Source organism: Bufo gargarizans, chromosome 1 (assembly GCF_014858855.1).
Source record: "Bufo gargarizans isolate SCDJY-AF-19 chromosome 1, ASM1485885v1, whole genome shotgun sequence".
Taxonomy (NCBI): domain Eukaryota; kingdom Metazoa; phylum Chordata; class Amphibia; order Anura; family Bufonidae; genus Bufo; species Bufo gargarizans.
In genome coordinates this window covers 279,045,310-279,066,265 of record NC_058080.1, presented here as the reverse complement: position 1 = coordinate 279,066,265, position 20,956 = coordinate 279,045,310, and the positions used below count along the sequence as shown (strand labels likewise).

Below are 20,956 nucleotides of genomic sequence, written 5' to 3'. Positions count from 1 at the left end.
GTGGGGGTTTGGTCAGGGGTCTGTTAATTTTGGTGCCTGGTGTAATGCCTGTAGTTAAGGACAGACACGGACAGTGAGCCCTGACCTAAAACCCGGACGGCTTTTCCCACCTACTTACAGAACAAGCCCTACCCAAGACCACAACTGGTCGACAGCCCTGCGCTACTTGTGTGCAGGGACAGACAAACACCAAGAGACTAAACAACACAAAAACAGGGCTGTAGGTAAATGGGTAAGTACCAGACAGGCTATGCAGTACTAAACGAAAAACAGAGAGTGGTCAGAAGACAAGCCGGGGTCAGAGGAACAAGCAATCCAAGAAGCACAGAAACCACTGGTGTATGGCCAGAAAGGGGTATGGCCAGGATCAGCTTCTGATAGGTCATGACTCGGCGCTCCATTAGTCAGAAACACTAGCACATAGGAATAGAGCAGCTGAGCAATCAGCCCACTGCTGATCTCCTCCAGCACACGCCCGCTGCAGGGAGAAACAGAGCATCGCGTCCGGTTCCTAACAATGCTGTCGCGTCACCAGGGGATGTGGCTTAGCAGAGCTTCTCTACCGGCGCAGCAGCGCTAAAGCCGGTGAGTGCACCGCTGGAGCCGGACAGGTGAGTTCTAAAGGTAGGTGGGCTCTGAATGAATTTAAGCACATCTGGTCTGGGTTCTCATGATTTAGGTTTCTAGTGTGGGCTCTGAATGAATGCAAAGATCTAGTCAGGCGTCTTAATGAATTGAGCAGACTGGTTTCAGGGTCCGAATGAATTTAGGGGTCTTGCTTGGTGAACATTTTCAGTGGGATCTGATAATTTCAGAGTTTGGTCTGGGGCCTGAAAGAATTTAGGGATTTGGTCTGGTATCTCAACATTCAGGGGTATCGTTTTTCAGTTTTGAATGAATTTAGGGCATTGTTTGGGGTAATATAACATATCAGGGCTTAACTGTTTGTTAAATGATTCATAAACCTGGGGTTTATGGGCACAATTAGTGGATTTTTTGTATTTTTTTTTTTCACATGGAGCTGATGTTCATGGTTTAGAGGGAGGCATTCAAACTTTGCAGTGGGGCCCACCTATTAGTAGTTAGCCCCAGTATAATACCAACACAATAATCTTATGGTCACACACAGTACATGGTGTACCATACAGAGAACATAGTGCTGTACGGCGCCACATAAACAATACACACAGAAGACACGAGAGTACCATAGTACCACAGTGTACCAAATAACACTACCTTACTGAGCCCACAAAACTATAAGTGGGATGGTGTAATTGCTGTTTCGGTGAATAGTCTTTTTGGGGTGCAGTTTGTATGTCAGTCATGTCCTATGGTGTTCTGTTCCCCCTCGGACTGGTTTCCCTACACAGACTCCTTTTCTCGTGGTGGTGGAGTATGTGTCACACTGGGCAGATAACCTATTCCGGCCTTCAGCAGTTGTGTACTCACCGATGAGTGGCACATTTTCGGATGGCGGCATACTCTCAGCCACAAGCAGCTGGAACACAGTGAGGGCCAACAGGACGGTGACACCCAGGGACACCTTCTCTCCAGAGTCTGCCGGGAGGTAGAACCCTAGTGGTGCCAGGAAGGAGATCATGACACAAGGAAGAAGAAGATTGAAGATGTAGAATGACGCCCTCCTCTTCAGGATTAGGGTGTAGGTGACATCGGGGTACGGCTCCGAGCAGCAGCCGTAGGTGATCACGTTCTTCTTCGCCGGCATTCCCAGCATCTCCCACTCAACATTCTCCACAAAGTCCGACAGATCCCCAGTGTCCAGCTTGTTCAAGATGTCAATCTGATTACCATTATATGTCCAGGAGCCAAAGGTCAAACGGCATTGCTGACCATCAAAGGGGAAGTAGGAAACGTCCACTTTACAGGAGCTCTTGGTGATGGCCGGAGAGTCCCACATGATCTGCCCGTCATATCTGATCACCACATTAGTCTCCATCGAGCCTGTGAACTGGTCATCAGCGCTGGAAGAGAAGGGAAGCTCATGATCATTCACAGCCTAGATATAAGTACCTTTTACATGGTGCAATAACCATCAGGAACAATGTACAAATTTTCATTACCGAGTGAAGACAAGACCTAAAGATCGAACGACAAACCATGATTCACTTGGTTGTTGTTGATCACATCATTGACTGTTGGCAGCACGTGGTCCTCATGTCAAAATTGGATGTGCTGCCTCGTGGAAGCTGTATGAGCGGGGTGGGTCAAAGATCCTTGGTCAGATTCGAACCCAGGACCTTTGCAGCACTAAAGTCCTGGGTTCAAATCTAACCAAGGACAACATCTGCATGGAGTTTTTCCGCCATGTTTCCTTCAGCACAGTCATGACAGGCGTGAAGTGCCAGCAAGCAGGACTGTGTATGCAGCTCTGCAGAAGACATGATGTAAGGCAGGATCACTACAAGGTCTTATATGGAGATATTAGCAGTGATGACAGGACCCAGCAGTAGGGATCAGGTGAGACCGTGTAACATCACAGGGACCCCTCCCCCAGGGATGCACAGGGAGTTCTGTTATTAGATGTAATGTTGTAATTCGGTCGCAGGGCTCTGAGAGTAACCTCTGCTGAAGAACATGAGCCGCCTCAGACAACAGCTGCACCTGCGATTGTGTTACACCTTCCCACCGAGCCCTGAAATCCCTGCAGCCCCGTGTCATGAAACGCATCGAGCCGGGTGTGTAGAGACCTCCTAGGTCACAGAAGGTCTCTGTAGCCATCATCCGCAGGTGCGCTAACCTAATAAAAGAGGGGTCTGCAGACAGACAGGCAAACACGTAGACCAACGCACTAAATGTTTATAAACTAAAGCTGAGTCGCTATATCTGTTACTGGGAAAGATGAGTAACATCCAGTACGGCTGCCATTCCGGCTGTCTCACGAATTGTCGACCAGCTTGTAGAGGGTTTAAATATAAATCCCCCTCTTCAGGTACAGAGACTGTGTGTTTCACTTTAAGAGACCGTTTAGTTGTTTGAACAATGTTTTCTTTTGTAAACTGAATGTAAATACAGTAACATTTTGGTTCTGCCATCCTCCCGACTACGCCAAGTTTATGGGGGTCATCAAGTGATCTGCCTTAAAAGATACAGAGAATGAGGCCCCCTCACGAGCTTTTGCCTGGTGATTACCCTGGTCTTATGGGCCACACGTAGACCGGATATGTGTATACTATACCGTATGTTGTGTGATGTGATGACTGTGCGCACCTTTGGGTCCTTAGTTGCTTGGCAGTGCCGCCATGTCATGGTACTGTATCTTATAGCGAGAATAAACAGTTTCTTGGCTGTCAGGTAACAGAATGAGGTATTAGCATATGCCCAGGAAGAGACTGACAGACCCACGACTAAGGAGTCTGATGTGGGGTCTTTGAGGTTGCTGCATGGTGGTTTGCATAGTGTGCATTTTGGAAATCCATTAGAAGAACGTGAAGTCATGGAGAGCAGATGTTGAACCGACATGATTATTTTTTTCCCCCAGGTACAAAGAAGGTAATGCAAAACTCTGTGTGGACTGTCAGAGGTGGCATGGCCGAGAGCATTGTCAATTTGGGTGGTCAATTCTGAAGAATGTGCTGAGGCTATGACCGACATCAGTCCAACATGGACCTGAAGCTGGTTGGGTGATAAACACATCCAGAGGGGCTGCAATTGAGTCAAGGACGCCTGTGTGGAAATAGGATAGACTAGTGGCTGCATGTAGTAGAAGGTGCTGCCCTGAAAAACAATCCTGTCCTGAGGTTTCTGTGAGAGTCATCCCTGCCTGGAGGTGTGTTCAAAGTCAACACTGTCCCGAAGTTTGTGCAAAGTCAACAATGTTAAGAGATTGTTCAAAGTCAACAATGTCCAGTGTAACATGCAGAGTCAACACTGTCCAGAGGTCTGTGCGAAGTCAACACTGTCCAGAGGTCTGTGCGAAGTCAACACTGTCCAGAGGTCTGTGCGAAGTCAACACTGTCCAGAGGTCTGTGCGAAGTCAACACTGTCCAGAGGTCTGTGCGAAGTCAACACTGTCCAGAGGTCTATGCGAAGTCAACACTGTCCAGAGGTCTGTGCGAAGTCAACACTGTCCAGAGGTCTGTGCGAAGTCAACACTGTCCAGAGGTCTGTGCGAAGTCAACACTGTGCAGAGGTCTGTGCGAAGTCAACACTGTGCAGAGGTCTGTGCGAAGTCAACACTGTCCAGAGGTCTGTGTGAAGTCAACATTGTCCAGAGGTCTGTGTGAAGTCAACATTGTCCAGAGGTCTGTGTGAAGTCAACACTGTCCAGAGGTCTGTGCGAAGTCAACACTGTCCAGAGGTCTGTGCGAAGTCAACACTGTCCAGAGGTCTGTGCGAAGTCAACACTGTCCAGAGGTCTGTGCGAAGTCAACACTGTCCAGAGGTCTGTGCGAAGTCAACACTGTCCAGAGGTCTGTGCGAAGTCAACACTGTCCAGAGGTCTGTGCGAAGTCAACACTGTCCAGAGGTCTGTGCGAAGTCAACACTGTTCAGAGGTCTGTGTGAAGTCAACATTGTCCAGAGGTCTGTGTGAAGTCAACATTGTCCAGAGGTCTGTGTGAAGTCAACATTGTCCAGAGGTCTGTGTGAAGTCAACACTGTCTGGTGTACCATGAGATGTAAACACTGTCTAGAGGCCTGAATAAAGATAAAATTATCCAGAGGTCTACACAAAGTCAACACTGTCCACAGATGTGCGTAAGATGAATATAGGACTAAGGATCATGTGAAGTCAACCCTGACCTGAGAGAAAGGTTAAATAATAGTGCCAGCTGTAGAGAAGTGCAACCACCAAGCTTCTGTGCCTTCAGCTTGAGACTGTTTCTTAAAGCGTCTCAGCACTCAATCCCCCTCAATTTTCTTAGACTTCTGAATGGATGACCTGGATGGGTTACAACAACCATGTTCCTGTATATGTAGAGACCCAGCCCCCACTATCACACCCTACACCATAACTAGGCAGGCCTGCCCCTCTGGACCGGCCAGAGCTGTAATGGTGGTCATACTGTCTGTCACCCAGTTTTCCCACATACAGATATTTGACAGAAGAGACAACACTAAGGCTGATATTTTCTGGGGACTGAGAATGGCCAAACCTAGGCTGGAAAGTTCCAGGACATCAGCTGATGAGCCTCATCTGACCTACCTGTTATATAGGACTATATCAGGTCTCCATACATAACTGCTCGGTATACGAATGGTATCGAGTCCATCATAATCCTCCTTGTTCCAGCGCAGGTAGGCGTCAAACCAAACCTGGCGGATCCACAGGTAAGCCATCAGGATCTGATTCCGTTCATCCTACGAAATAAACGAATCAGAGAAATAGCCCAAAAAATCTCATGTAAAAAATAACTGGTCACATGATGCGTCACGTAGTCTCTGCGACTCCAGTCACACCGAGAGCTGCATTCAAAACAATCGTCTTGGTTCAGCATAGAAATCATTAGAACTAAACTGACACAAGCATCACTTAAAGCTTAGATGAGATCCCAAAATGCACTACCAGATCTGAACTGCAGGGTCCCACGGCAATAATGAAAGTATGACCCATTTGTTGATGGAATCTTGGGTTAGTTCACACTCTAGATTAGGTTGGGGGGAGCTATTATCATCCCTATTCACTTGACCCTGGGGATGATAATAATAAAAATCTTTATTTATATAGCGCCAACATATTCCGCAGCGCTTTACAGTGCGGGGGATTCATGTACAAACAGTCATAAACAACATAGCCATAGACAAGTCAATAATAAAAAAAGGAGTGAGGACCCTGCTCGCAAGAGCTTACAATCTATGAGGAGATAGGGGTGACACAAAAGGTAAAAGTTCTGGTTTTGTACAATGGTCCGGCCATCTTGCAGGAGGTGCAGCACTGTGGAGAGCACGGGTAGGATGGTAGACAGAGATGAGGAGGAGATGTAGGAGGTGCAGCACTGTGGAGAGCACGGGTAGGATGGTAGACAGAGATGAGGAGGAGATGTAGGGGGTGCAGCACTGTGGAGAGCACGGGTAGGATGGTAGACAGAGATGAGGAGGAGATGTAGGAGGTGCAGCACTGTGGAGAGCACAGGTAGGATGGTAGACAGAGAAGAGGAGATGTAGGAGGTGCAGCACTGTGGAGAGCACGGGTAGGATGGTAGACAGAGATGAGGAGGAGATGTAGGAGGTGCAGCACTGTGGAGAGCACGGGTAGGATGGTAGACAGAGATGAGGAGATGTAGGAGGTGCAGCACTGTGGAGAGTACAGGTAGGATGGTAGACAGAGATGAGGAGGAGATGTAGGGGGTGCAGCACTGTGGAGAGCACAGGTAGGATGGTAGACAGAGGTGAGGAGGAGATGTAGGGGTGCAGCACTGTGGAGGACACGGGTAGGATTGTAGACAGAGATGAGGAGGAGATGTAGGAGGTGCAGTACTGTGGAGAGCACAGGTAGGATGGTAGACAGAGATGAGGAGGAGATGCAGGAGTGCAGCACTGTGGAGAGTACTGGAAGGATGGTAGACAGAGATGAGGAGGAGATGTAGGAGGTGCAGCACTGTGGAGAGCATGGGTTGGATGGTAGAAAGAGATGAGGAGGAGATGTAGGGGTGCAGCACTGTGGAGAGTACTGGAAGGATGGTAGACAGAGATGAGGAGGAGATGTAGGAGGTGCAGCACTGTGGAGAGCACTGGTAGGACGGTAGACAGAGATTAGGAGGAGATGTAGGAGGTGCAGCACTGTGGAGAGTACTGGAAGGATGGTAGACAGAGATGAGGAGGAGATGTAGGGGGTGCAGCACTGTGGAGAGTACAGGTAGGATGGTAGACAGAGATGAGGAGGAGATGTAGGAGGTGCAGCACTGTGGAGAGTACTGGAAGGATGGTAGACAGAGATGAGGAGGAGATGTAGGGGGTGCAGCACTGTGGAGAGTACTGGAAGGATGGTAGACAGAGATGAGGAGGAGATGTAGGGGGTGCAGCACTGTGGAGAGTACAGGTAGGATGGTAGACAGAGATGAGGAGGAGATGTAGGGGGTGCAGCACTGTGGAGAGTACAGGTAGGATGGTAGACAGAGATGAGGAGGAGATGTAGGGGTGCAGCACTGTGGAGAGTACAGGTAGGATGGTAGACAGAGATGAGGAGGAGATGCAGGAGTGCAGCACTGTGGAGAGCTTTCGGGTAAGGACAAGCAGTTTAAATTGGATTCTATACAGTATGGGCAACAGTGTTGAGCGCGAATATTCGAATTACGAATTTTAATCGCAAATATCGGCACTTCGAGAATTCGCGAATATTTCTAATATAGTGCTATATATTAGTTTTTCGAATATTCAGCATTTTTTCCATCTGAACACATGATTCCTCCCTGCTTCTTGCTTGTGGGTCAATAAATCATTGGCCCACAAGCAACTTAAGCAGAGAGGAATCATGACTTAAGATGGAAAAAAATGACGAATATGCAAAAAAACTAATATATAGCACTATATTCAGTATAGTGCTATACCGTATTAGTTTTTGACCCACGCCTGTATTGATTGCGTAATATTTGCATATTACGCGATCATTACCTTGCCAATTTTCGAGTAAAAAAAAGAATGTAGAAAAAAAACGAATATTCGAATTTGTGAATATTCGACAAATATTCTACAAAATATTTGCGAAATATCACAAATTCGAATATGACCCCTGCCGCTCATCACTAATGGGCAATCAGTGCAATGACTGGCAGAGGGCGGAGGCAGCGGAGTAGAGGTTGGATAGGTGACCCTGGCTGCTGCATTAAGAATAGATTGGAGAGAGTGAGTTACGGTAATCAAGGCGGGAGTGGATCAAGGCAACAATGAGAGTTTTTGTTGTTTCCATAGTGAGAAAGGGGCGGATTCTGGAGATGTTTTTGAGGTGCAGGTGACATGAGCGGGAGAGAGATTGGATGTAGGAGGTGAAGGATAGATCAGTGTCAAATGTCACCCCGAGGCAGTGGGCATGCTGCCTAGGCCTGATGGTAGTGCCACACACTGAGAGGGAGATATCAGGTTTAGGTCGGTTAGTAGATGGAGAGAACACAAGAAGTTCCGTTTTTGAAAGATTTAGTTTCAGATAGAGAGAGAGAGGACATGATATTAGAGACGGCAGAGAGACAGTCACTGGTGTTCTGTAGTACAGCAGGGGTGATGTCGGGGGATGACATGTATAGTTGTGTGTCATCAGCATAGACATGGTACTGGAAACCAAATCTGCTGATGGTCTGTCCAATTGGGGCTGTGTAGAGAGAGAAGAGTAGAGGGCCTAGGACTGAACCCTGAGGAACTCAGACAGCGAGAGGTGGGCAAGTGGAGCCAGCAAATAATACACCAAAAGAGCGGCCAGAAAGATAGGAAGAAAAAAAGGACAGGGCAGCGTCCTTTAGGCCGATGGATTGGAGCACTGTGATTAGGAGATGGTGGTCTACAGTGTCAAAAGCTGCAGAGAGGTCAAGGAGAATGAGCAGAGAGTAGTCACTGTTGTTTTTTGCTGTCAGGAGGTTATTTTGGTGAGATGCCCATTTGGTATGTATACTTTGTGTACCGGAGCATTGCATTGTAGTGCTTTTTAGACTGCTGTGAACGGTATCTACAGCCTCAGAGGTGATTGCCTGGTGGCTGCATCTCTGGATGTGACTGGAGTATGAGACATGACATTACTCGGTAAAAGAAATGATTTACAAATCAAATGGAGATTATTGGGTTTAGGTTTTAAAAGCATGCATAATGCCTGGTAGGGTTGATCATGCTGAGTAAAATCATGTACTTTTTTTGCTATGCTGAATAGTTGCCGAGATATTAAATTTTTTGATGTTTATGCAAATCACCTATTTCAAGCACAGGGGGCTGGCCGTAGAGCATGGAGTGCTTCAGGTGTAATGCCATTGTGCTCTCTGTACTCCTTCCTGAGCTCTGTGCTTCTTCCTGAGCTTGGGGGAAGCTGCGGAAGATCCACTGTGCAAGCACCGAGTCAGTTATTCTGTGCCTGTGCAACAATCTTCAGATCCACTGCGCAGGCGCCTAAGCATATTCGGCGCAGGTGTTAGAATACAGGGCTAGATGAGATGTCTAGCCCTGTCATTCAAGGGAGAAGGGAGCAGTCAGAGCACAGGAGCATTGTGCTTGCAGTGCTCCAAACACTAAGGCCAGCTCCCTGGTGCTCAAAATATGTTATTTATATAAATATAAAAGTTAAATATTTTAGCAACTATTCACCTTCGAAAAAAATGAAAAATATCATTTTACTCAGCATGATCAACCCTACCAGACTTTGTGCCTGGTTTGACAGGGTTGATCATGCTGACAGTTTTATCCTGTAAGGCACAAGACTAGCTGGTTATCATATTGTATTGTACAGTATGCAGTACATGAACTAGACTATGTAATGGATATGTGGGGGCTCGGGCTTCACGGTACCATATCAATAATCTGTGACAGGGTGACTTGCAGCGTCACATTCATAGCTTTGTCCATATCTTCTACTGGGCGCAAAGCGTTGGAGTAATTGGCAAATAAATCATTCATCAGTTTGTAGGCGAACTTCCCCTGAGCCCCCAAAACTCCTAGAAACATAAAGAGAACAAAAGTAAACGATAGTCACTGGGGAGGGTTAGAAAGAGCTAATATAACACTATAAAGAGAGAGTGAGAATGACCTGGGGTCACCACTAATCTTATAAAACTGTGGGAATAGAGTGAGAATAACCTGGGGTAACTACTGACATTATAACACCGTAGGGCATAATGAGAATAACTTGGGGTCAGTAATTACATTACAATACTGTGAGGACAGAGTAAGAATAACCCGGGGTTATTATTGACATTATAATACTGTGGGGACAGAGTGAGAATAACCTGGGGTCACTACTGACATTATAAAACTGTGAGGACAGAGTGAGAACAACCTGGTGTCACTACTGACATTATAAAACTGTGAGGACAGAGTGAGAATAACCTGGGGTCACTACTGACATTATAATACTGTGGGGACAGAGTGAGAATAACCTGGGGTCACTACTGACATTATAAAACTGTGAGGACAGAGTGAGAACAACCTGGTGTCACTACTGACATTATAAAACTGTGAGGACAGAGTGAGAATAACCTGGGGTCACTACTGACATTATAAAACTGTGGGGACAAAGTGAGAATAACCTGGGGTCACTACTGACATTATAACCCTGTAAGGACATAATGAGAATAACTTGGGGTCACTACTGACATTATAATACTGTGAGGACAGAGTGAGAATAACCTGGGGTCACTACTGACATTATAATACTGTGGGGACAGAGTGAGAATAACCTGGGGTCACTACTGACATTATAACCCTGTAAGGACATAATGAGAATAACTTGGGGTCAGTAATTACGTTACAATACTGTGAGGACAGAGTAAGAATAACCCAGGGTTATCATTGACACTAATACTGTGGGGACAAAGTGAGAATAACCTGGGGTCACTACTGACATTATAACACTATAAGGACATAATGAGAATAACCTGGGGTCAGCAATGAAATTACAATGCCGTGAGAACAGAGTAAGGCCTCATGCACACCACAGTTTTTTTTTAAGGTCCGCAAAAACGGGGTCCGTAGGTCCGTGATCCGTGACCGTTTTTTCGTCCGTGGGTCTTCCTTGTTTTTTGGAGGATCCACGGACATGAAAAATGAAAAAAAAATCTAAGTCAAGTTTGCCATTGAAATGATAGGAAAAAACGGACACGGATCACGGACACGGATCACGGACACGGATGCCAATCTTGTGTGCATCCGTGATTTTTCACTGACCCATTGACTTGAATGGGTCCGTGAACCGTTGGCCGTGAAAAAAATAGGACAGGTCATATTTTTTTCACGGCCAGTAAAAACGGATCACGGATGCGGCTGCCAAACGGTGCATTTTCCGATTTTTCCACGGACCCATTGAAAGTCAATGGGTCCGCGAAAAAAAAACGGAAAACGGCACAACGGCCACGGATGCACACAACGGTCGTGTGCATGAGGCCTAAGAATAAGCTGGAGTAATCATTGACATTATAACACTAAGGGTACAGCGTCAGAATAACCTGGGGTCACTACTGACATTATAAAACTGTGGGGACAAAGTGAGAATAACCTGGGGTCACCACAGACATTATAACACCATGGGGGCCGGAGCGAGAATAACCTTGGGTCACCACGGACATTATAACACTGCACAGACATGGTGAGAATAACTTGGGGTTACCACTTACATTATAATAATGTAGGGACAGAGTGAGAATAACCTGGTGTCACCACTGATGTTATGCCTCTGTGTGGAGAGAGTGAGAATAGCCTTGGGTCACCATTCACATTATTTAATTGTGGGACGAAGTGAGAATAACCTGGGGTCTCCACTGTTAATATAACATTGTGGGGACAGAGTGAGAATACCCTGGGTCACCACTGACATCATAGCACTTTGGGGACAGAGGTGAGAATATTTTGGCGCCACCAATGACCTTATAACACTGTAGGGTGAGAATAACTTGATGTAACCACTGACATTATAACCTTCTGAGGACAGAGTGATGATAACACTGTGGGGTGAGAATGAAGATAACCTGTGGTCACCACTATCAGTATAATGCTGTTGGGACAGAGTGAGAATAACCTGGGGTCAACACTGACATATATTGATCATTATCACTTCACTGATACTTATAAATTCCAGCTCTGCAGTATATGGTTCTAAACATTTCAGATTTGCTACTGACTGATATTTTTTAAGCTATAGTAAATACTAGTGGGGCTATGTCTGGATCTCTGTTTGCTGTCAGTGAATGAGAACGTTCATCAATTTCATCCAGATGTATAATACCTATCCTTACCTAGTCATAGAGACAAGGAAAACCAGCGTGCAGGCTTGTGCTCGGATCGGCTTATGGTGAGATGTTACCCTAACTAACCCTACTCACCCCACCCCTACCTAAAGAGCAGCAGGGTTATGCCGGAACTGCTGTCGAAGGGTAGCCTAAAGGGGGCTACACCAATAAAGAGTACCTGAGAAGAAGGGTGGGTACCTGGGAGGGCCGAAGCGCTCGAACCGACGAGTGTGAGCAGGAGAGGTCGGCATAAATAGGCCATGCCCCGCCTCCCCTCTCACAAACCCGGCAACCTTAATTGCCTACACTTGTGCTCAGATCGGCTCATGGTGAGATGTTACCCTAACTAACCCTACTCACCCCACCCCTACCTAAAGAGCAGCAGGGTTATGCCGGAACTGCTGTCGAAGGGTAGCCTAAAGGGGCCAAAAGATGCAACGCCTAGAAATTGAAAAGACTTTATTTAACACAGCACTACAAAACCAAATTTCGAAAGGCCAGCGACATCTCACATTGGGGATCTGGGATGTAACGCATGTAGCAGGAGGAACTTAAGTATTACCTCAATAGCCTCATCGATGGAGGCGTACTTCATTGAAAACTCATCTGAGGGGATCAACGAATTTAAACTGGGAACGGGTAAGGAATGCAGGGCCAACAAGTCGTAATTCAACCTCTTTTTATTAGAAAATTTGCCAGTCACCACCCCGACCGGGTTAACTCTCCAACAATCGAACGGGGGCTGTGCCACTGGGCTGACCAAATATCCTTTGTCTAGCTCCAGCCGTATCAACTGTGTGACTGTTTCCGGATCTCTGATTGCCGACAACAAGTTCCTGCACTCATGCGGGGCTTGAGGAAGGGCAAGCAAACCTGTGTGAAAGCCGTAACGTAGGCCGTTGAGTACGAACTGTACCCAAACTGAGTTTGGATGACCGGCTAGAAAACAGGCGAGGAGATCAACGTTGACCACGCTTAGTCATGCATGACTACCACCCTTCTGCATGCAAGCAGCGTGGGGTGGGCCCTGAAACACAGCGTACATAAATAAAGCAACCTACATTGATTGTAGTGGCACACTGCGTAATTGAAATTATTACATAATGGCGATTTGCTGAGATACTTCACGGAGCGACCCAACTTGTCGCAGGACGAGAGAACCCTACTAGTCGGCTGGGCCGGGGGAGTGCCAGCTACAGAAGGCCCTGACGAGCTACCACTCTCTGAACACCAGCCGGCCGTATGATCCGCAACCTGAGCAGGTCGGAGCCTTAAGCCCCGCAAAGTGATGGCAAAACAGCTTCGGAATCCACTACACCAATTCACGGAATGGTTACACTGGGTGAGAGTGGCTGCCTCCTTGGCCGAAAAGGAACTGTCGTAGTCATAAAACGCAGTGCCACCGTATTTGTACCCTAAATCGACCACCTTAAACAAATATAAATCTAATTCCTCCCTTCTGGTAGAGTGCAGACGCCGCGGCTATCAGCGTTGACGAGGGTGGCACTGAGATTTGTACCTGCTGGGAGACTGTGGGTGTGACAGGACATGCCTAATGCCGTGACCGATTAAACTGAAGAACTCGTGGCCGACTAGCGCGTGTGAACGTGACGAGACTAGTCGAATCTATGGACGTAACGGACGGGTGCCTGGAGTCGTGAACGGAGGCCAATCGAGTCTGTAGACGTGACCGAGTAATGCATTTAAAAAAAAAGACAATATTTCTTTTAAAAAATTTTAAAATATTTTTTTTTACTTAACATTTATTTTATTTTTTTAAACCCCCCCCCCCCCCAGTGGCCACAACAGTAGGCGCCACCACGCGGAACTAGCAAAAGTAGGGCTGCATGCCCGTATGCCCAGGACGGTGGCCTCAACCACCCCTGCCAACCCCAAGAAGCACAAAAGGGAGCCCATACGTGAGAATCACGCCTGGCGGGCATGTCAGCAACCTACCCCGGCAGTGTCACAGCAGAGTAGCTGGCCGAACTGAAAACCTAAACAAGTAATAAAAAAAATAGGTGACCAAACGTATCACTGCTGCGGCACCCCTACCCTAACCTAATATCGCTCCTCACAACCCCTGCCGACGCTGCATGACGAAAGTAACCCACTGAACCACGCGTGTATAAGCACCGACTGACGCCAACGCTAAGTGGCTCGTCTCAACCCCCGATACTACTTCAGTACACGGAGGCTGCACTCACCAACAGAAGCCTGCTACCCAAGTATAAGTATGGCTAAACCCTGTGGGTTTTATTTATATTTTTTAACATATGTCAATTCATTTATTTTCCCTGCTGGACAACTACTTTCCCCAAACACCCTACCACCCCAGCAACCCTAAACTGGATAATCAGATCCTACTGAACCAACATGAGGCGCCACTAGACAGGTGCAATACCAACAGTGGCCGGTAGGTGGTGATCATCATATGTGTGCCACCAAGCAGCGCTCCCGCCATCACGTCAGACCCAGCTGAACCAGACCCGACGCATGGGGAGCTGCAAAACACATGGCACGCTGGAGGAGCGACGAGGTGCCGGTGAGGGCGGCCCGAGGGTGCGAGTGCCGACTGCAGGGCGAGAGCAGGTGAGGGGGTAGATGCGTTTAACATGTTGTGCGGCCCGGATGGACCGCACCGCTGCAGATGAAACATGTATAAGCAAAACTTCGTGGCACTCTGCCGTCCGTTTGCCGCTGGAAGTCGGGTTCCCACCCCGTTTCAATAGTAATGTAAAAACTCCAGCAAATAGCGTTGCAAAAAGGAATCTTTTAATAGACATATGCGGCTGTGTAAAATTCATGACGTTTCGGCCATACATTAGCCTTCATCAGACTACAGCAAAACAAAAGAAAGAAAAGAAAATAATATGAACACATCTTATATATACATATTTATATAGTGTGCCATGGCAAGTGACATAGAATGTGGCACATAGGTATAAAGCAGTAAATCAGGTAAAAAACAATAATTAAGGTCCAGAGAATTCTGTAATTTTGTCCAACAATCCGTGTTCAGACATATCCTTGGTGCGGGTAATGTATTCCGATCCCATTTCCAATGAGAACATATTAAGGAATATAATGTTCATGTGAACAGCAGTCCATAGAATGCTTACAAGTCCGTGGGTATCAGCAGCGTTACAGGAATGGAGCACAAATATTGTCATGATAAAAGATAATTTCAACAGTACTAAGATAAGATATCCCTATGCTGCAATTAAGTACCAGTATATAGATCTAACCTGGATAAAATGAATTGGCAGTGGATCCATGGATAGATGGGAGGGAACGGAGAAGGGGGAGAGAGGGAGTGAGAGCACAAGGCTGGAGATAAGGTAAGTAGAATACATACTATATAACGCATGGCTACAGGTCATATATGCAGTTTGTCATAAGTGGACTAGTATTGTCCTACCTTCTGCCGCTTAGGGATGGATGTCCAGGATGTGGGCGTAGTGTGAAATGTGCAGTAGCACTATCTGGGATGCGCCTCTGAGATCCAGGATGCGCGCCCTTATTTGAAGGAGTGTGTCCGGTAATGAGGGTCATGGCGCATGCGCACTGGGTGCCGTTGCGTGTCACGTCTCACTCCTGTTTATAGGTAGGATCCGGTATGACTGGTATGAATGCGCCTCAAGCCTCGCTTGAGAAAAAAAAATAAAATAAATACGCGATCGCATATGCCAACACAAATCTAATATCAGACGAAAAAATCTATTACTTCCGGTACCAGCACATTTCGAATCAGAAGGCCACAATCTCTCACAACTCAAATATCAAGTAATCGAACAGGTGACACCCAGCAGGAGGGGAGGTGATAGAATCAAATTATTGAAAAAGAGGGAAGCATATTGGATTCATACACTGGACAGTCTGGAACCCAAAGGATTAAATAGGGACTATGAAATACATAGCCTTATCTGAACTAACCGTTACACAATAACAGACACCAGACCTTGATACCCAGCAGTATATACCCAAGTTGTCCCTCCTTACTTCCCATTTGACCACTATAATCCGTTTTTTATAAAAACCCTCCCCCCACGTCCGGTTACTTTGATACCTAGACACCTCTATATTTCAATATATTTCAATATATGTCTATCTATATCAACAGTAGTATGTGGTAACATGGTCTCCACCACTTTCTGATGTATTCTGTTGTTCCTTTCTAGATGAATTAGTCGCACTGCCCTTCACCACGTTGGGTCATCCATAGTATCCTTTTCACGTTATGGTATAGTATCCATGTTTTCATGTTATTATAGGTTATCTTCCTGATATCTCTTATGACGGTCTAATGTCTTTTGTCTATATGTCTTATATCATTATCATCTATCCGCATTTATGTCCCTTATGTCCTTTTATCTTTTATCTTCTATGTCTTATTCTCCCCCATAGATTAGTCCGTTTTCATTCTATCCGATTTTACCCTACATCAGGTATTGCGATACTGTACTCTTCAAATATCCCATACACTCATAATGACACTCACAGCGAGGCTTGATACGCACCTATACCATCTGCGCATGCGCAACACCAACACCTCAAGCGAGGCTTGAGGCGCATCCATACCAGTCATACCGGATCCTACCTATAAACAGGAGTGAGACGTGACACGCAACGGCACCCAGTGCGCATGCGCCATGACCCTCATTACCGGACACACTCCTTCAAATAAGGGCGCGCATCCTGGATCTCAGAGGCGCATCCCAGATAGTGCTACTGCACATTTCACACTACGCCCACATCCTGGACATCCATCCCTGAGCGGCAGAAGGTAGGACAATACTAGTCCACTTATGACAAACTGCATATATGACCTGTAGCCATGCTTTATATAGTATGTATTCTACTTACCTTATCTCCAGCCTTGTGCTCTCACTCCCTCTCTCCCCCTTCTCCGTTCCCTCCCATCTATCCATGGATCCACTGCCAATTCATTTTATCCAGGTTAGATCTATATACTGGTACTTAATTGCAGCATAGGGATATCTTATCTTAGTACTGTTGAAATTATCTTTTATCATGACAATATTTGTGCTCCATTTCTGTAACGCTGCTGATACCCACGGACTTGTAAGCATTCTATGGACTGCTGTTCACATGAACATTATATTCCTTAATATGTTCTCATTGGAAATGGGATCGGAATACATTACCCGCACCAAGGATATGTCTGACCACTGATCGATTGTTGGACAAAATTACAGAATTCTCTGGACCTTAATTATTGTTTTTTACCTGATTTACTGCTTTATACTTATGTGCCACATTCTATGTCGCTTGCCATGGCACACTTTATAAATATGTATATATAAGATGTGTTCATATTATTTTCTTTTCTTTTCCTTTTTTTGCTGTAGTCTGATGAAGGCTAATGTATGGCCGAAACGTCATGAATTTTACACAGCCGCATATGTCTATTAAAAGATTCTTTTTTGCAACGCTATTTGCTGGAGTTTTTACATTACTATGCAGATGAAACATGGGGAGGAGGGTGAGGAAATCGTAGTATGCTCAGCGTGAGCCAGAGTGTCGGTCGAGCAGTCTGCAGAGACCTACCTATGTCCGCGAACGAGCCTTAAACTCCCGTCGCTCTGAGGTGACGCTCCACGTGTGTCGATCCGACGCGAACCAACGAGCGTGAGCAGGAGAGGTCGGCATAAATAGGCCATGCCCCGTCTCCCCTCTCACAAACCCGGCAACCTTAATTGCCTACACTTGTCTGTTTACTGTATAACGCATTGTCCGCGCTGACTCGTTGTCACAAACCCTCACCTACGAGGAGTTTTTCAGATGCATTTTCATCCTCTGATTGTCAGGGCACATGCAAACGACAGTATGTCTGGTCCCCGTCCGATCAGCATTTTTTGCAGATCGTATGTGTACCCATTCATTTCAATGGGGCACCAAAAGACGTGGACAACACACCGTGTGCTCTGCGCATCCACACGTCCGTTCTGTGGCCCTGTTTTGTGGACAAGAATAGGACATTTCTACAGTTAAAAAAGACTTGCGGCCGTGTGCATGAGCAATAACCAAGAATGTTCCAGTTCACTGACAGCAAGCAGACATTTAGACAGTTTTTCATAAATTTGAGAAACTTGGTTCAAGGATTAGAACAGATCAGTGACGGAGACGTTACACGCCCATAATCCCGCTGATTGCCATCAATGTAAGACACAGGAAATCCAATTATACAGAAATGAATTAGGGGAAGAAAAGCGAGCGATCTGGCCGATAAGAAGAGTGAAACAAGACGTCTGCAAGATATCTGCAGCATCTCTTCAAGGGCCGCACCACTTATCTGCACAGCTTTCTGTTGTAAGCGGCCGTTATCCATCTGACGTTACCTAAGCATAGGTTCACGTGTGGCTGCAAATTCATGGTGAATCCACGGCCGAATCCACGGGTCAGAATGCACCGCTTCTACACTGAAGGGGGTGAAAGCTATGGGGAAGAGATTGCTGCTGCAGCCACTTCATCCTCAGGAATGATGAGGGGCCCAGAAATTAGACCTCAGCCAATCATAAAGTGATGGCAAACCTTTAGTCTTCATGATTTTCAAGATCTCTGCTGGATGTCAGTGAATGTTCATGTTCAAGAACAGAGGATGAAAGTCTGTCCTGCTCACACAGTCTATTGCTGTCCTATCACTGTATCCAGTGGAATGCTACAATGTATCAGTCCGTATCCAGAGGAATGCTACAATGTATCAGTCCGTATCCAGTGGAATGCTACAATGTATCAGTCCGTATCCAGAGGAATGCTACAATGTACCAGTCCGTATCCAGTGTAATGCTACATTGTATCAGTCTGTATCCAGTGGAATGCTACAATGTATCAGTCTGTATCCAGTGCAATGCTACAATGTATCAGTCCGTATCCAGTGCAATGCTACAATGTACCAGTCCGTATCCAGAGGAATGCTACAATGTATCAGTCCGTATCCAGAGGAATGCTACAATGTATCAGTCCGTATCCAGTGGAATGCTACAATGTATCAGTCCGTATCCAGTGGAATGCTACAATGTATCAGTCCGTATCCAGTGTAATGCTACATTGTATCAGTCTGTATCCAGTGCAATGCTACAATGTATCAGTCCGTATCCAGTGGAATGCTACAATGTATCAGTCCGTATCCAGTGTAATGCTACAATGTACCAGTCCGTATCCAGTGTAATGCTACATTGTATCAGTCTGTATCCAGTGCAATGCTACAATGTACCAGTCCGTATCCAGTGCAATGCTACAATGTACCAGTCCGTATCCAGTGCAATGCTACAATGTATCAGTCCGTATACAGTGGAATGCTGCAATGTATCAGTCTGTATATAGTAGAATGCTACAATGTATCAGTCCGTATCCAGTGGAATGCTACAATGTATCAGTCCGTATCCAGAGGAATGCTACAATGTATCAGTCCGTATCCAGTTGAATGCTACAATGTATCAGTCCGTATCCAGTGTAATGCTAAAATGTACCAGTCCGTATCCAGTGTAATGCTACAATGTATCAGTCCGTATCCAGTGTAATGCTACATTGTATCAGTCTGTATCCAGTGCAATGCTACAATGTACCAGTCTGTATCCAGTGCAATGCTACAATGTACCAGTCCGTATCCAGTGCAATGCTACAATGTATCAGTCCGTATACAGTGGAATGCTACAATATATCAGTCTGTATCCAGTGGAATGCTACAATGCATCAGTCCGTATACAGTGGAATGCTACAATGTACCAGTCCGTATCCAGTGCAATGCTACAATGTACCAGTCCGTATCCAGTGCAATGCTACAATGTATCAGTCCGTATACAGTGGAATGCTACAATATATCAGTCTGTATCCAGTGGAATGCTACAATGTACCAGTCCGTATCCAGTGTAATGCTACAATGTATCAGTCCGTATCCAGTGGAATGCTACAATGTACCAGTCCGTATCCAGTGGAATGCTACAATGTATCAGTCTGTATGCAGTGGAATGCTACAATGTATCAGTCTGTATCCAGTGTAATGCTACATTGTATCAGTCTGTATCCAGTGCAATGCTACAATGTACCAGTCCGTATCCAGTGCAATGCTACAATATACCAGTCCGTATCCAGTGCAATGCTACAATGTATCAGTCCGTATCCAGAGGAATGCTACAATGTATCAGTCCGTATCCAGAGGAATGCTACAATGTATCAGTCCGTATCCAGTGTAATGCTACAATGTATCAGTCCGTATCCAGTGGAATGCTACAATGTATCAGTCCGTATCCAGTGGAATGCTACAATGTATCAGTCCGTATCCAGAGGAATGCTACAATGTATCAGTCCGTATCCAGAGGAATGCTACAATGTATCAGTCCGTATCCAGAGGAATGCTACAATGTATCAGTCCGTATCCAGAGGAATGCTACAATGTATCAGTCCGTATCCAGTGTAATGCTACAATGTATCAGTCCGTATCCAGTGTAATGCTACAATGTATCAGTCCGTATCCAGTGTAATGCTACAATGTATCAGTCCGTATCCAGTGGAATGCTACAATGTATCAGTCCGTATCCAGTGGAATGCTACAATGTATCAGTCCGTATCCACTGGAATGCTACAATGTATCAGTCCGTATCCAGAGGAATGCTACAATGTATCAGTCCGTATCCAGAGGAATGCTACAATGTATCAGTCCGTATCCAGAGGAATGCTACAATGTATCAGTCCGTATCCAGAGGAATGCTACAATGTATCAGTCCGTATCCAGTGTAATGCTACAATGTATCAGTCCGTATCCAGTGTAATGCTACAATGTATCAGTCCGTATCCAGTGGAATGCTACAATGTATCAGTCCGTATCTAGTGGAATGCTACAATGTATCAGTCCGTATCCAGTGTAATGCTACAATGTATCAGTCCGTATCCAGTGGAATGCTACAATGTACCAGTCCGTATCCAGAGGAATGCTACAATGTACCAGTCCGTATCCAGTGGAATGCTACAATGTACCAGTCCGTATCCAGTGGAATGCTACAATGTACCAGTCCGTATCCAGAGGAATGCTACAATGTACCAGTCCGTATCCAGTGGAATGCTAC

The 20,956-nt window shown here is 46.0% G+C and overlaps 1 protein-coding gene across 1 annotated transcript in view; it reads right to left on the bottom strand.

Annotated features, from left to right (window-relative positions):
- Positions 1–1,321: 1,321 nt before the first annotated feature.
- The window catches only part of CHRNA10 (cholinergic receptor nicotinic alpha 10 subunit), a 32,926-nt gene continuing 13,291 nt past the window's right edge, over positions 1,322–20,956 (bottom strand). Inside the window, exons 2-4 of the mRNA XM_044277948.1 lie at positions 9,439–9,584; positions 5,165–5,319; positions 1,322–1,982 (exon numbers count right to left, since the gene is read on the bottom strand). Of these exons, the coding sequence (XP_044133883.1) occupies positions 1,322–1,982; positions 5,165–5,319; positions 9,439–9,584 (962 nt within the window). The remainder of the gene's footprint in view (positions 1,983–5,164; positions 5,320–9,438; positions 9,585–20,956) is intronic.